Source organism: Gopherus flavomarginatus, chromosome 6 (genome assembly GCF_025201925.1).
Source record: "Gopherus flavomarginatus isolate rGopFla2 chromosome 6, rGopFla2.mat.asm, whole genome shotgun sequence".
Lineage (NCBI taxonomy): Eukaryota > Metazoa > Chordata > Testudines > Testudinidae > Gopherus > Gopherus flavomarginatus.
The window spans coordinates 2230247-2247455 of record NC_066622.1 but is presented as its reverse complement, the minus strand read 5'-3'; the positions used below and the strand labels follow the sequence as shown (position 1 = coordinate 2247455).

The 17209-nt window shown below is 48.3% G+C and overlaps 2 protein-coding genes across 3 annotated transcripts in view; both read left to right on the top strand.

Moving 5' to 3' along the window:
• Positions 1–15976, top strand: part of CFAP20DC (CFAP20 domain containing) — a 209889-nt gene extending 193913 nt beyond the window's left edge. Inside the window, exon 17 of one of the 2 annotated variants that reach the window (XR_007774955.1) lies at positions 490–499. Coding sequence is in view for 1 of the 2 variants with exons in the window: in XM_050957357.1 (XP_050813314.1) it covers positions 15932–15941 (10 nt within the window). In the remaining variant the exon portion in view is untranslated. Of the gene's footprint in view, positions 1–489; positions 500–15931 lie in introns of those variants that run through there. The other variant, XM_050957357.1, reaches the window with a different exon arrangement.
• Positions 15977–16117: 141 nt separating this feature from the next.
• The window catches only part of FAM3D (FAM3 metabolism regulating signaling molecule D), a 73136-nt gene continuing 72044 nt past the window's right edge, over positions 16118–17209 (top strand). Inside the window, exon 1 of the mRNA XM_050957545.1 lies at positions 16118–16175. The gene's annotated coding sequence lies outside the window, so the exon portion shown is untranslated. The remainder of the gene's footprint in view (positions 16176–17209) is intronic.

The following is a 17209-nucleotide window of genomic DNA, read 5'->3' as shown; positions in this document are numbered from 1 at the left end:
GCCGAGGGGGCAGTGGAAAGTCCCGCCACTGACTGAGCTGAGTCCATTGCCAAGAGGCACTTTCTCGTAGTATGCCCTGAGTTGGACTAAGAAATCCACAGGGAACTTCAATTGTGTCCATGCGGCAATAAACCTGGCCAACGTGCCTGACCTTACTAGGCTCTGTGGTCATTAGGGGTTCTCTTTGGGTCTGCTGTGTCAGCTATCTGCGCAGAGCTGGGACAGCACACAGAGGGAACACACACACGCAGCCGAGTGATATCAACACTGAACAGAGCAGAGCACCATACCGGTAGCATCTGACAACACACATGATCCTCAGCCATCAGAGAAAATTTCTCAGAAGGAGGAACGAACTCAGAGTGGAGATTTACAAGTGCCTGTAGCTGTGTTGTCCAAAATAATTCCTAGAGCAAAGCTTTTGGAAAAACATCCAATCTTGATTTCAAAATTGTCCGTGATGGAGATTCCACAGCGACCCTTGGTAAGTTGATCCAACAGTTAGTTACTCTGACTGTTCAAATTGTTTGCCTTATTTCCAGTCTGAATTTGTCTAGCTTCAACTTCCAGGCATTGGATGGTGTTAGACCTTTCTCTGCTAAATTGAAGAGTCAATTACTAAATATCTGTTCCCCATGTGGATACTTATAGACTGTGACCAAGTAACCCCTTAACCTTCTCTTTGTTAAACTACATAGATTGAGCTCCTGGAGTCTATCACTATATGGCATGATTTTCTAATCCTTTAATCATTCTCATGGCTCTTCTCTGAACCCTGTTGGTATAGGGTATTTGCTGAGGAAGGCAAAGTTAAGGCAGTAACCCAATGAGCCTATAAGTCTGAAGGCCTGTCAGACAATAGTTTAGCTAAACTAATGAAGGCATAAGGTCCATATGTACAGCTAACCAGGAGTAACTTAGATCAAAAGATATCACAAGATAGAATGCTGGAATCAACAAGTATGACTGAACTGCTGACAGGTAACCCCAAGATGTCAATTTATACTGGCTTGAAATATTTTAAAGTTGTAACGTCAGCAGATGTCTGACCACAAGAATGCCATGGCAATTAATGGACTTGAGGTAAAAAGCCTAGTAATCTACGGAAGAAAGGCATCGCAACGTTACTAGGGTGTGGATGTTCAAATAAGGAAGACGTGCTGAAACCCCTGCTGAATATGTATTAGGCATATTGGTGTCAGCATAACACATTATGAAAGCTGTATTCCTGCCTGTATGCCTGGGAAGATGTCAGGATGACAACCACTGGTGGTGAGGAGGAGGAGAAGGAGGTTGACTAACATTTTGGGTTTTTCTGCAAGGTATGGTGTGAATATATGAATGCTCAGATGCTCATTTTATATTATCTCTATCTTCTTTCCTCGGTTGGAGCGTTTGTCGCTTTGCTAGTTGTGCTAAATACAATTATTACACAGACAGAATGCCTTTCCTAAATGTAATTTCTCCTTCATGCACACCAGGGACCTCATCACTGTAATAACTTTAATGTTTCTGGGTCTGCTCACAGGATCCTGCCAACCCACAGAGCATTAACTGAGATTTCAAGTTGATCAATATAATTAATAATCAGTAGATCAGGCAACAACCCTCTCCAGTTTATCAACATCCTTTATGAATTGTGGACACCAGAACTGGACAAAGGATCCCAGCAGCAGTCTCACCAGTGCCAAATACAGAGGTCAAATAACCTCTCTATTCCTACTCGGGATTCCCCAGTTTATGTATCCCAGGATCACGTTAACTCTTTTGGCCACAGTGTTGCAGTGGGAGCTCATGTTCTGCTGATTATTCGTCACCATCCCTCAATGTTTTTCAGAGTCATTGCGTCTCAGGATACAGTCCCCCATCCCAAAAGTATGGCCTATATTCTTTGTTCCTAGATAATACATTTACATTTAGCTATATGTGACAGGGTGTACCTACCCCTCACCAGCCCCCAAAGGGTTAACTGTGCTTAGCACACTGAGGAAGCCCCACCCCTTTGACTCTGCTGGGCATGCTCAGGCTGGAGGCAGAGTATAAAAGGAAGCAGCCCAATTCAGTCTGGGCAGGCTGCAGGCTCTCTCCGGGAGCTGCTACAGGTCCCAACTACGGAGCCACGGCACGCAGAGCTCCAGACGGACTCCAGGCTGCCTGACAAAGCCAGAAAAGGGAGCGCACTGGCAGGAGCTACCCCACTGGAGGACCCCAGAGACCTGGGGGAACTGTGGAGCCTCACCAAGGGAGAAAGGGTAGGAAGCAGCCCAGGGGACTTAGACTTTTCTCCAATGATTGAACCGGGGAACCAGTGAGCATGTTTTGGGAGGATCCCTGCTGACTCAGTGGTGAGCACCCCCACCACCGCCAGGGCCCTGGGCTGGGACTCAGAGGAGCAGGGAGGACCCAAGTCCCCCTCCCTGGGCGCCACACAGCCCTAGGTGGTGCTCCACTTCCCCAACGAGCCAACAGGCCACACAGTACCCCAGAAGTGGGTGCCTTTATTGACTCTGGCGTTCAGACCACACTGCCCTGAGAGGACTTACTCTAGCCACCAGGCCGTACTACCATGTTTTATAGTCAGGGTCGTGAAAACAGAACCTAATTGGCTGCTATACAGTTTTTTTTTCCTTCTCACCGTACAGCACCCGGCACCCAGAGTGGAGTGTACCTACCCCGCAACACCATATTAACATGCATGTTGTTTGCGGCAAGTTTACTGAGTGATCCAGATTGCACTGAATCAGTGACCTGTCCTCTTATTTATTTACCACTTCCCCAGTTTTTGTGTTATCCAGAAATTTTATTAGTGATGATTTTATGTTTTCTTTCAAGTCATTGATAAAAATGACAAAAGTAAGAACTGATCTCTGCAGGACCCCACTAGTCAGCCTTTAATTCATTTAATGTGGGCCTTGTTAATTTTATATTGTTCTAGTTTTTTAATCACAATGTTGTGTAGTACCAAGTCAAATGCCTTACAGGAGTCTAATTATATTATATCTCACTATTACCTTTCTCACCCACACTGGTAATCTCAAAAAAAAAGATATCCAGTTAGTTGGATGGGATCTATTTTCCATAAACCCATGTTGATTGGCAGTAATTATATAGCCCTCTGTAGTGAAGTGAGACTCACCGGTGCAGTGCCTCCTGCTTTTTGTCATGGGAATTATTTCGATTATAGCCCAGAGCACCCTCTGCAGGCTGGTGGTTCACCTGCCTCAGCTGTGTATCCCCCCCCAGACCCCGGTGCCCCTTACCTGGGGTTCTGCCCCAGCAGTAACCCCAAGCTCTAGGTCTCCCCTCCCAGGGGAACCCCCAACCCTCTGAGCCCACCTTGCGTCAGTAGCTACTGCAATCATCTAGCCCCCGCTCGCTGGGGCAGACACAGTCCGTAATGGCCACTCATCATTGGCAAGGGGTTGGAATGTGCTGCCACTGCCTATTCCCAGGCTGTATCTCTGCAGCCCCAGTACCTCTGTAGCCTTCACCAAGGCCTCAGCCTGGGGGTTTACCAGGCTGGAGCTCCCCAGCTCCCCTGCCCTATTCCCCAGCACTGCTCCAGTTCAGCCAGCCCTTCTCTCTCCAGGGGTGGAGAGAGACTCCTCAGACCTTGTCTCACAGCCCTTTTATAGGACCCACTAGGGCCTGGTTGGTGCATGGCCCCAACTGTGGCTGCTTCCCCAATCAGCCTAGCCTTTCTCAGGAGCGGGGTAACTGCCCCACTACACCCTCCTTTAATTCTTTTGTGATGCTTTACTGGACCCTACAAAGCATAGCTGGCAAATACCTGTGATTGTAACCACTACCCCAAAGAAAGCTGACAAAGAAAGTGCTGGCAGTTGAAGGAGACTATCTTCATACACACGGTGGCTGTGGCAGCTAATGAGAGGAGCAGACAGGGCCAGCCAAGACTCTGCAAAAAGGAACAAAAATGACTTAATTTACTTGGTCACAAATGTGACTCCCTTGCCAGTTTACAATTCAGAATTTCAAATGACTAGGAATTCTTTGCACATTATGATTTTCTGAAATACAACCAATTAATGGATTTTATAAGAAAATAAAGAAGAGTTTAAATCTCTAATTTTACAAAGATAATTGCCTGAACATCCGTACAGCCAGCTCTAGACACTGCTGACACTGCTGCATAAACTGTGGCAAAATCAGTAGTTATCAGGTGGGCATCTTGATTCCAGAGTTTGGACGTTCCAAGAGAAGTGCAGTCAACTGTGGAGGATTTTCCTTCTCAGCTCTTGGACTTTTTTTTGCCTCTAAAACTGATGATGATCTCCACACCTTGGAAGATTTTGGAGACACACTTCATTCTCCTAGTTTTATATACCTGTTACAAAGAGAAAACAAGGGAGACGTTGTGCCTATTCTAAACATAGAATATCAGTGCCCGTTGATAAAAGAAGGTGCCAGATGGAGCTCCCTAAAAAGAGGCATTATTGCCAAAAGAGAGGGCCTTCTGCTTCAACAACAACTATGTCCCATCCTGCATATACAAGCACACAAGTGTTCTGATGTGTTAGTCAGGAGTCACACCACAGCTGTTCTTTTGAATCTAGATCTTCTCTTCTCTTTGGTAAATGTCTCCAGTTCTTTGAGGAGTCATGGAACTTGATAATAACAGAGTGCTGGGTCCTGGAGATCATCTCAGAACATTATTCTCTATGTTCCATTCTACGCCTACCCCATTCCCCACTTGCCCCTCCCTTTCCAGGGACCCCCTCTCACAAGAAGTAGATGCGCTTCTGTTTCTTGGTGCAATAGAGGGGGAGAAATTTCTACTCCAATTATTTCCTCAACTTTTCCCTACTGAAGAAGAAGGGAAGTTGACATCCAGTTGTGGATTTGAGACACTCAACACCATCATCTGACACTTCAGATTCAGAATGATGATCTTAGGCAGGGGTGGCAAGCTGGTCGCCATGAGGGCAGCAGTCAGGCAGGCTTTGGCGGCATGCCTTTGGGAGGTCCACTGGTCCTGCAGCTTTGGCTGTGGGTACGCTGAAGGTGCGGGACCAGCAGATCACCCACAGAAACACTGCAGAATCCATGTGACTACCCCTAATCTTAGGCTACCATCATTCCATCATTAGAGCCATCAGGTTTATGGCTCTCAGCCTGCAGGATGCCAACTTTCCCATTTCCATACATCTAACACACAGGAAGAACTTAAGACTCCAGATGAGACAAAGCCACTGTCAATACTGGATCCTACCCTTTGGTGTCTCTACATCACTGAGGGTGTTGACCAGGGTCCTAGCAGTCGTCACTGCTCATCTGAGAAGACAAGGCATAACATGTACCTGGATGACTGGCTCATCTGAGGAAAGTCTCCACAACAGGTGAAAAGCTCCACCCATCAGATTCTTCAACTCTTCATGATGCTCATCCTAAATATCAACAGAGAAAAGTCCCCTTTAATACCAGCACAGCAAATACAATCCACAGGGGCAGCATTAGACTCTACAACACCCAGAGATAGTCCGCCCCCAAAACAGGTTCGAAGCCATGTCCAGGCTTGTCATTCAACTACAAACAACTCCACAGATCACACTAAGGACTTGTCTAAGTCTACTCAGATACCTGGCCTCCTGCACATTCATCACACAGCATGCCAGACTACCCCTACGATGCATGCGGGGTTGGCTAAAATCAGCACATGCACTGAGCAGACACTTCATGGAAAGGCCTCTGCTGATTCCCCAAGATCCAGAGTGGCCTTGCTTGTTTTGTCAGCCAGGGTTGAAAATGTTTTCGGCACCCACACTCCACATGGCCAAGCCAAAAACAAAAAATCTCAGAGCAGTATCGCGTCTCCTGGAAGTAGGCACCCAGGCAACTGCCCTGCTGGCCTGCCCCTAGAACCAGCCCTACCCAAGACGTGCTTTCATTGCTGGCGGAATGATCCCAATAAGATGTACAGAGAAGAACCCTTTTATCCACCCCAACATACCAAACCGTGTGTGACAGCTGCATTGCTCCTGGGATGGGAAGCACATCTGGATCACCATCAAGCATGAGGCAATCAGTCTCACAGGGAGACTCACTTGCATATAAATGTATTGGAACTCTGAGCAGTTCTCAAGGCTTGTATCGAGTTCCTACCATCTGATTCAAGAGTTGTCTATCCAAATTCTGACTGACAGAATGACTGACATGTTTTGGGCAGGGGGCACAGTCATCTCCACTATCGAGCACCTCTCACAGCGATTACCCTTCCAGGTTTGCAGTACACTCTGGTGGACCATTGGAGCAAGCATTTCTCATTGGCTCACGAGTGGATAATCCAGGAGTCTGTGTTTCACGTCATTTCCCAGGAAAAGGGTCATCCTTCATTAGGACATGTTCACCGCTGACAAAAACAGGAGTCTGACTTTTTGTTCCACACTCAGGAGCCCTAGCAGACTCATTCCTTATTTGATCATCACTGGAACTGATCTGTGTTAACCCACTTATGCCTCTGATTTCCAAGGTATGCCGAACAATCAGGCGAAATGCTGCCAGAGTCATCGTGATAGCTCCCACCTGGCCAGGCAGTTTTGGTACCCAGAGCAGGTGCTATTAGCAACCCATCCTCCGGGGCCCTTATTCCTGCTCCCAAACTTGATATCCCAGGACAATGGTGAGTGATCATCACTTTGTGATGAATTTTTCCCTGTCTTTGCAGAAAACACCAGGCCTGACTACTCCAGCTGAATCTCTCCGTGGAAACTGAATAATTAGTAGTGACTTAGGGTCCTTGATTCAATAGTATTACAATTCAGTGGCAGGTCTGAGTGCTAGGCACTGAACAAACATACAGAGAAACAGTCTCTGCCCTGATGGTCTGACGTTCTAGGGAGTCGGCGTAGAACAAGTCTGGGGTTTGATTCCACTTGATATTATGCTTCTGCTGCCACGGTTAACAGGTGAGGAAACATAAAATGTCATTGCTCTGAAAAACTTCCTATCTGGGGGCAAGTCCGTCAAAAGCCAAGACTGGGAAGACTTCTTGCCTCTTGAGAACATTTTAGAAAACTATTTTGCATAATCATATTCTATACTAAGAGGACTTTCCTCGCTGTCTTTGTGGTATGTGTTGGGCTGGTTGTTTTAAGCAATGCTCTGCACGTGACAAAAATAAAACCAGTCTGTCCTATGTGGCATCATTGCTAATTTCCACTTTCCTCCCATGGTTGCTATAGTAACTTGGCCTCTTCAACTGCCACCTTTTTTGGCGCTAAAAACTCTTTAAAATCAGCCCCCCGCTAAGCCGATGGCTCTGCTTCAAGGCATGCCAGGGGCTGTGTAACACCAAAGCCTGCAGTTTTCATAGCTGGGGTTTAAGCTGCTTTTTAGCAGCTATACAAACAGCTGGAACTGGGACGTTTCGGGCCCTGCCCCAGATGTTCGAACCAGTACACAGCCTGGAGCCATGAATGAAGCTTTGGAAACTTCCAGGAACTCCTCTGAGCCACATTCGCCAGCCTGAAATGCTGAAGACTGGCACAGGCTAACCAAGCCGAGCCTTTTTCTAACCCAGTGCCCCTTCCGAAGCAGCCCAGCTTCGGTTTGCTAACCGGCAGGAAGGGCAATGACTTGTGGACATTCGATCTCTGCTGGTTGGTCCGTTTTATGGCAGCTGGGTTAGAAATATGGAGGAATCAGTGCTTGCTTTAAACTTCCTGCCCTATTGGGCTTCCTCTGCCACGTGCTCTTGCCTTGGAAAGCCCAGAGTTGGCAAGCCCTGCACTATGGAGCCCAGCTAAGGGGAAGCTGGATGTGGGCTGCACCTCAGAGCTCAGTGGGGCTGGCCCAGACCTGCTGAGCCCTGCAGTGGGGCTGAGGGATTGGACTGAAGAAGGAGGAGGGCTGCTGCCATGGACCGGAGCATCACGGCTGCCCGGGGCAGGAGCGCAGGCTGGGTTTATGGGAGCCTGACAGAGCTGAGGGCTGGGTCATAGGACTGGTGCAGTGATAGCAAGGCTGGGCCCGGGTCAGGTCTTGGAGACTGGACCGAGTGCCGTGCTCCCACCCGAAAGGGCAATCTGGGTGCTAAGCCTTGGGCGTCTGGTTTTAAAGCAGCAGTACAAAGCGCACCCAGGGGATCTCTACACTGTCATTAAAAACCTGCGGCTGGCCCATGCCAGCTGCCTCAGGCTGCGGGGCTGGTTCAGCTGGGGGTGTCGAGCTGCAGGGCAGAGGCGTCGCTCGTTGGGAGGGCAGCAGCCAAGACTAGACGCGCTGGACAGGATGGCTTAGTTCCTTGGTCACATTCACAACCTCCAGAACGATTCTAACCAGTCCAGTTCATCGGGGTCACCTCCCTGCCCCCGACCCCCTGTACCAGACTCGAGACCAGAGCAGATCCCAAGGCACAGCCAGCTGCAGTCTAGTCCAGCTTTGGCTCATCACAAAGCTGAGCAAGCAAGTGGCACCTACACCTGAATAACTGTTCGTGAGGCAGGGCCTTCATGGAAAGGTAGTGACCCTGCTGAGGTCCCGCAGGATGGGGAACAGACACAGAGCTTTGCTGAGGGTCTGGAGTTTCTCTCTCTCATCATTAAGTAGGTCAGCTTTCTCGGTAACCACTGTGCCAGCAGGGAGCAGACATTCAAACTCTAGCTCCCCTCTATAACTTCCCACTTGGCTCCACAATGCTAAGCAGTTACTGGGTCTTCCAGAAATGACAGATCCCAAACCTGGTGTTGGTGCCAGATCACAGGGTGGGCTGCAGACCTGTCACCCAGTCAAGAGTGTGGTTGGGGAATGAGAGGATCTTTGCCCCTCGCCCCAAACATTTCTGCTGGCGCAGCTGGGCCAGCATGCAAGGAATTCACCTGGCCAGTTCAATCCTTGAGGGGGCCATTTGGGATCTGGGGCAAAAATCAGTACTTTGTCCTGCTACTAAAGGCAGGGGGCTGGACTCGATGACCTTTCAAGGTCTCTTCCAGTTCTAGGAGATAGGTATATCTCCAATTATTTAGGGGGGAGGGTTAGCTCAGTGGTTTGAGCATTGGCCTGCTAAACAGAGGGTTGTGAGTTCAATCCTTGAGGGGGCCACTTAGGGATCAGGGCAAAAAAATTGGTCCTGCTAATGAAGGCAGGGGACTGGACTTGATGACCTTTCAAGGTCCTTTCCAGTTCTAGGAGATTGGGATTGGTAACAGCAGATCAATCCCCTGCTACAGTGAGCATGGAAGGAACCTTGCATCTCTGAGGCATTGTTCTGCAAATGACACACCAATGTGGTGACCCTAACCAGGGCTCAAAGGAAAGAGACACTGTTGGCCTTGGTGTGGTGTGTAGCTTTCATGAACTCCCAGCAGGATCAGGCCCACAGTTTTCTGCTTTCTCATATTTCCAGTTACTAAGAGTCCCAGGTAGCAGACTGGCTGGAAAGGGGGGGGCAACAGTTTTTTAAAGAAGATGTCTTATCACCTATCACAACTGTGACTAAACTAGTAACGCAGTTGCACATTGAAGAATGTTTACGTTACACAGCTTAACTTTTTCTATTAAAAAGTTTAATATTGGGCGATTGTGCAGTTTGTGTGGGAGATAAAAAAAAATTTAGCTCTCTGAAATTGCAAATGTAGTTTTAAAGCACTGCATATTTATTAGTCCGTCTGCTACCGCAGCATTAATGGCAAAAATCTTACTACAGGCAATTTATTCACAACTACAGTTTTACCACCTGATGTGCAAAAAACCAAAGCTCTGCTTGTCTTTATTATTGTGCTGAGTAATTTTCAAATGAATTCATGAAGCTTAAGAGAGCACCGACGTGAACATTTCCTTTAAGGTTGGGGCTCCTTCTTCACTGTAAGAACGATGCAAATAAGCCAGGATTTTTCATGCCTTCTATGACCCAATCTTGGAGCCTGGAAAGGACTGTCAGTGCTGGAATCCCATTGGATGAACAAGTTTATTGTGCCCCGCACATGACTGGCTGGGGTTGATTTTTGAAATTCTGAATTTTGCAAGGCAGCTTCTGGTTAGGTTATCTGGGTACTGAGGACAGGAATCTGTGCTGTATGTTGCTAACAGGCCAAGGGAAGCTCAAGTTAAAATGGCTGGTGTTTTGCCAAGAGAGAGAAACCACATGTAGCTTTTCAGAAACAACTGCCCCCAGAGTACCAATTAACGTATGAGTGACATTCAGGCAAAAGAATAACAATTATCAAACCTTTTTTTTTGTCCTCTTTTCTAATAACCAGAGGAGTCTTTAGAGCATGTGTCTGTCACAGCCACGTTTCTAGTGCCGACCTGCACACTGCGCCCAGCATCTGTGGCATATTTGCAAATGAACAGCCTGTGAATCTTTATCCAGTTTAATTACTGTGACGCCTCTGATTCGTTTGCACTCTGTTGCTGGAGCTGGCCTCACAGAGGGACAGAATAACATTTGCCGATGGGGCATAGATAAGTGGCTGGGAGAGATGTGGAGACCTCGTGATGGAATTGAATGAGAGGAGAACAAGTTTAATGGCAGTCTCTAACTCACCACAACTCTTTTGGTCTCGCTGCTAATCGTACTAATCTTAACCCATCACTAGCATTTGTACTCACCCTCGTCTGAGTGCTATATCCCACTCCCCCGCCTTTTCCGCTTCTGCCTTTGTAGAGTGTCAACTTCTCAGAGCAGGGATTGTCACTATGTGTTCGTACAGCACACTGCGTGTTGGAGCATTATCCTAGGCTACCAGTAACCGGAATCCCGAAGTGCTTAATGGGAACAACTCCCAAGTGCTAACAAAGGTAAACCTCCAGGTTCCAGCACTACATGAAGAGCGGCTGAGGGAGAGGTTGTGTATTTGGTTGTCACGGGTTTTGTTCCTATGGCAACTGAGTTAGATTATTAGGGGATAGCCCAGCCAGCTTTGGCCGGTTAGGCAAGCTCTGTGTCTGTAAATAAATGGTAGTTTTGTTAGCTGTCTGCTGTCTGGCCTCAAGTGATTTCTTCCTAAACCGGCTGCCCCCTAGGATATAACAGGAGAGAGCTCTTGAGAGGGACAAGAAAGGGAAAGGAGATGGAGAAACAGTGCCTGGAGAAATATAGAAAGGCTGCTCCAGACGACAAGGGCAGCAGAGGAGAAACTACTAGCTAAGACTGTGGGAATGGACAGAGAGGCTGGTCTACAAAGGTCCAAAGTCCAGGGAGGTGCTTCAGTTAACCCCATGCTGGACTCCAAATAATCCTGTGGTCGAAGCCACAGGAGCATTCCCCAGGGCACAAAGAATCTGCCCCTTGGTCTCTGGTGCCAACCTGAAGCAGCTGAGAGATGAGACCCCTGTCCTACGAGGCACCAGCGACAGGAACAGCCGTCGTCACGCAGGGATCCAGCCTCTGGGAAATGGCTTCTCTGCCAGGAGGAGACACTTCCTCTTGTGCGTGCCATGGCTCAGCCTGTCTGTTAAGCCAGGCTCCCTCTAGCCACTCTCTTAAGAAAACTATTGAGGAATCCTTTGCTTCACCATATGTCCAAGTCTGAATGGCTGCAGGCTGCCTAGAACCGTTGGCTCCGCCTGTGCCTGTGGCGAGGGCTCGTTACCTGTGTGCCACTGACCTGTTACTGTACCACCCTGGGCTCTGTCAGTGCAACAGACAATTTAAGATGGTGACCTCCATGTGCCCATGGAAGGCAATGCCTGGCGCACATCCCTGTGGGACAATCTTTCTCTGATTGCCTTTCCTGGGCCTGCGAACCACCAGCAAAGCTGAACCAAGCAGTAAGGTAGAATATTGGTGATCTGCCTCATCTCGAGCCCTCCATCTCCCACTGTGTCTGGTCCCTACATGTTGTCGGGGTGCTCCATCTCCGCAGCCCCGCATGGCTTCTCTCAAACTCACAGCGAGGCCAGCAGGTTGTTGTGATCTATTTCCAACCACCCCCCCAAACACCCCCACACCCAAAGGAGAGGTATAAATGTCTTCCTCAGTGGGAAGTGTGGCGTTTAATATTACTTTGTGCACTAATTACGCTGAATGTTATAGTGGGAACACTTCGACACTGTAAAGTTAATGACCCGTTGCTGGAAGAGGAAAGGCACGTTTATATTCAGATTTATAGTGTGAGTTGTAACGTCGAACCATATTAACCAGCCTGAGTAGCCTGTTTCGAAACGCCCCGAAGCACTAGCTTTGAAATTACAATAATGCTAGGATAGCAGGAATGCCCTCTAAGTAATAGATAGTTTGCAGGGAAATTCTTCCTGCACTAGCCCATTCCTGCCTCTCCGTGAGTTACTAGGAGTGGTTGCTAATATGGGCCTGAAAGTGCTCATTCACAAAGACATTTTAGCTGCACACGGTGATGAACTCGCCAGTCGGCCAAGGAAACCTTGATGGGTCCCAGCAGCTGGCTGGAAAGGTGCAAAACCATTGTGTTTGCTAGCCATGCAGGGCAGCATGGGATGCCGATGATGTGAGGAATACCAAGAAACGTGCCAGCCTGTGGCCATTTAGCCTGCTGGCCAGAAAAAAAAACGCTAAGGGAATTTGACACCCAAATCGCTTAGGCATCATGAAAATGCCAGCCTAAGAAGTATCATCAGAAGGGATAGAGACCGGCTGTGCTTTGAGAAGCTTGAAATAAAGCCAGTACACGTCTAAGTGCCTCATTTAAACCTGTCAAAATGCCACAGCATGCCAATGATATTCGTTAACTCCCAGATTCACATCCAGCAGCCCTTCAGACCTCACCTTGGGCAAACTCACTTTGCACTAGAGTCCATGGAAGTTTGTCAGCGCAACGTCTGCAGCGTTTGACTGCCTGGGTGCTGCTGTGTGCTTGGTATCCCACATTTCTGACAGTGCCTCTGTCCTTCCGGGCAATGAAGCTAAACACAACGGTAATGTCAGACACCAGCTTCATTGAGCATCAGGAACTGCAATTCAAATGACCAGGGTGTCTGTGGGGAACAAACATGCCATTCTGTTAAATTCCTTCAACACTTTATAAAAGCACAATAATAGTCTTTAGTAAATCTTCACGGATTCTTTACAAGATCGGGAGACAACTGGTGCTGGCTCTCTCTTCTGCTGCTGTAAAATTCCAGCTTTTTCTTTCTCCGTCCAGGTTACAAATGGCCTAGGGCAAAAGATACACACCTGGGACAAATTCTACCTTTGCAGCACAAGCTCCAGTTATCTCAATGGGAACTAGATCTAAACTCACATGTTCAGAAACATGTTCCCTGTAGGTGATGGTGAGCTGTGTTGGCTGATAATACATAGCAGCTGTGTAGCTTCAAATTCAATCTCAAAACATACCAGTATGGTCGATACTGGAACACGGCACTGTTATCCCCATTTCGCAGGGGACAAAGCTGAATCTTGGAAAAGAAGTACCATATATACTCGTTCATTAACCCATTCATTTATAAGCCGACCCCCAATAATGGTTAGGTAAAAATAGCAAAAACTATATGACCCTTTCATAAGCCAACCCTATATTTCGGGGGTTGGCAAACTTTGGCTCCTGGCCCGTTAGGATAAGCTGCTGGCGGGCCTGGACGTTTTGTTTACCTGTAGCGTTCACAGGCACGGAGCCCCTCAGCTCCCAGTGTCTGTGGTTTGCCACTTCCGGCAGCTCCCAGCGCTGGGAACGGTGAACCACGGCCACAGGGAGCTGAGAGGCCCCGTGCCTGCTGACGCTCCAGGTAAACACAACGACAATGTATTAGATATTCAATTCAATTATTCCATAGAGTTTTAAATCATCAAATTTTGGTGTAGACCCATTTATAAGCTGACTTCTGCTCTTTGATGGGTCACTTTTTTACCAAAAATATTTGGCTTATGAACAAGTATATACGGTAATTCACCCAAGGACACAGAGTGTGGTTGGTGTCTGAGCCAATCTGAACAGGCAACAGCCTGTCTTCAGCTCATTGGGCCTCACTTTGATGTCAGGTAAGTGACCTGATTTCCACATTCAGACATTACAACTCCTATGACTTAGGCTGGCAGTTCTCAACCCGCCGCATGCAGCCCAATTAGCACGCTCTGCGGCCCAGCTCAGTTGTCTGTTAAAGGCCTTGGGCTCTGGGCTCCCAGCTGTCCTGCCATGCAGTGGGCTCTGGGGTGCCAGCTGCCACCCAGCCCCATGCAGTGGGCTCAGAGTCTGGAGTCCTGGCTGCCACACGGCCTGGCACAGCAGGATCAGGGTCCCAGCTGCTACTGGTCCTGAACGGTGGAGACCAGGGTTACGGCAGGGTCAGGGGTCCCTGCCCCGTGCCCGGCTTTCCACTCCTGGCCCCACTCTGAGGAGGGGTCTTTGGGCAGAGGGCACTGGGCAGAAAGGTTTATGGGGCAGGTTGCAGGGGGACACTATGGTTCTCAACCTGCAGCCCAGGTAACACCTTGTGGCCTGCATATGTGGCCCGCAATGATAGATAGGCTGAGAACCACTGACGTAGGTGGTTATATGCTTTCCTTTCAAAGGAGGCTTTGTACTTCTATTTTTCCATGTATATAACACAACAATTGTTTATCTCCAGGTGCATTTACCATCTTAAAAAACATCTTGCATCAGCTAAACCAGTATTAACAAAGGAAAACACAATACCTGCCCCGCACCCCGCAGCCTTTGAAAGCGTTTACACGTGCACGCCTTTCCCTGCGGCCTGTCCGAAAGGAGCTTGACAAGCCAGGGAGTGAATTGCAGACCCGGGGGCCTTCCCCTGACCCCTGGCCATGCAGATTTCAGCTGTGACATTTTATTGACATTCATGCACAAAGAGCTGTTTGGTTTCCAGAGTAGAAACGTTGAGTTAAATGAGAGTGACCAGTGGAAATGTGTGCCTTTGATTTCCAGGATCTGTCCCCAGCCACCCCCTCCTACAGTCCTCCCCCTGTGTGCTATAAACTGCTCTCTGTGCCGTTTAAATGTACGCTATTTGACGCCTTGTAAACCACATAAAATATGATCTGACAAGGCCCCTTAGCAATGAAGGATTTTGCACAAAATCTTCAGGCACTAATTCAATTTCAGGGCTCTTTTCCCATTAAAATCAGTGTGTGACGGTACCAGGAAACCTTGACTGAATTATAACCTTGTATTTCTTATAGGGCATCTTTTCCTGTGGGCAACAAGGTTTTTCATTTGAATCAAAGATTAGCATAAAAAAGCTGAAGAGATTCCCATGTGCTTTGATGCTGGTTTTGTTTGCTTTGGGAAATGTGAAACATTGTGGCTCCAAGAGAACAACCATCTTCTCTCCCAGGGATAACAGATTATTATTATTACACTGTGGACGTTATTTTCCGATATACTTTGAGTTTAGTTTTTCTCTCTCCCTTTGCCAGTGGTTCCACGATCCACGTCTCTTGCATTACCAGTGAACAGTCGGAGGGAATCACCGTACTTCTGCCTTCTGATTCTTGTGTAACATTTCTGAGGATTGTTTTTTATGTTGCGTATAAATCAGAGTAACACACAGCAAAGCCCAAATGCGCTGAGTGGCTCTGAATATTTAAACTACTGTTGAAGCTTCGTGCAGTAGCCCATAGCAGCCTTTTAAGAGCGGTGACGATCTTCTCTGAAGCACATGTACTGGCATTTTTTTGTGACTGGATTATTGATGAGACTCTCCCAGCTCTGAAACAGCCTTCACAGACTATCATCTAAATCCCTCTTAATTCACGGCTTCTTGGCCATAATGGTTCTGAATAAATATTTTGTGCCAATCTCTCTCATGTGGGCACCAAGTCACCTGCTACAAACTATCCATAACAATGTCAGAAGTCACACGCTCCTGGATAAGACGACCTTAACTGTTGTACAACGTCACATTCTGTTAAAATGTCAGCTAGATTGCATAGGATTTCTGCTCACCCCCCAGCCATGTAACTAATGCCTGCCGACTGTCTAGTAAGTATGGAACTTTCGCTACCAAACACAGGCACTATTAGCAATTTTCTGTATTACAGAAGCACTTAGCTGCCCCAGCTGAGATGAGGACTCCCTTGTGCGAGCTGCTGTATGCACAGCTAGTGAGACACAGCCCTACCCACAGAGCTGACAATCTACGTTGACAGCACGGGTGGGAGGTGAAAATGGCAGCAGGCACCGAACGCACCTTGCCGGGGTCCATGTTCCCTCTCCACTCGGCTATGCTGCCTCGGCAACAGCGGGAGCGTTTCCAAGGGTTCCTGCAAGCCTGACATCACTCAGGTAAGTTGCACTGCATTGCTAGTGTGATTCCTGCAGGTCATTATCTGCAAATGTGAAATGTGTGTCACCGTGCCGAGAAAGTCGCCCTGAGCGGCACGGGGCTGCTGGTCCCTGCCAGGCAGTTTGTTTGTGCCAGGCAGCACTGCAGGCCCCACACGCCTCTGCCAGAACCATTGCTCCTGCGTGGCAGCTTGCTGAAGGCATCCCCTGCCTTGGTGGGGAAGGGTGCAGGCCACCCAGTGGGTGAGGGCGATCATGTTATCCCTTTAGACAGACTCCGGATTGCCACCAGGCGCGGGGGAAGGAGGGGGATCATTATCCCACTGGACCTTTATCAGCTGAGCCCCATTTCAGCACCAGCAGCTGGGGGTGGGGAGATTTATTCCAGGCATTATGCACCTGAAGGATCCTTCCGTTGCTTCCTGGCTCAGGGTGGGAACAATCATCTGCCTGCTAGAACATCAGAGGAGCACTGAACCCATCTATTCTGGCCTGACTACGCTGAGGGCTTCCCTGAACCCCACCACCAATGACAGGCGGTGGGCTGGAGTCACAGACTCCTTTCCTGGGAAAATGGAAGTCACCGGCTGACACGTAAGAACATACATGGCAGTGTCCAAAGGGAACACCCTGTGGGCATGAGCCCTGCAGAGCTCTGGAGGTTCCCACAGTCTGCACTGGACAATAGCCACAGAAACCATGTATCGAGTCCCTTTTGTGTAATGGCATTGCCCTGTGTTGGGGGTGAAGGCACTTTTTGCTCACCTTCCACTCTGGATTTGTGGCCTGTTTACTTAGATGCTTTGCCCTGGTCGCTAATGTTGTCATTAAACCTTGTGACGGTGCCCACAGCCTTCAGGAATGTGGTATTAATTTGTTTAATGGCTGTGTTTCTTATCAAAGGGGCAGATAGTGACTGGAGAGGAGGAATAGTCCCCCAGCCCACGGTTTCTTCTCATGAATGCGTGGTCTGTCTAATGAACGAGAACAGGGACTTTATTCCTAAATCAAATTGTAATACTAAAAATTTAAAT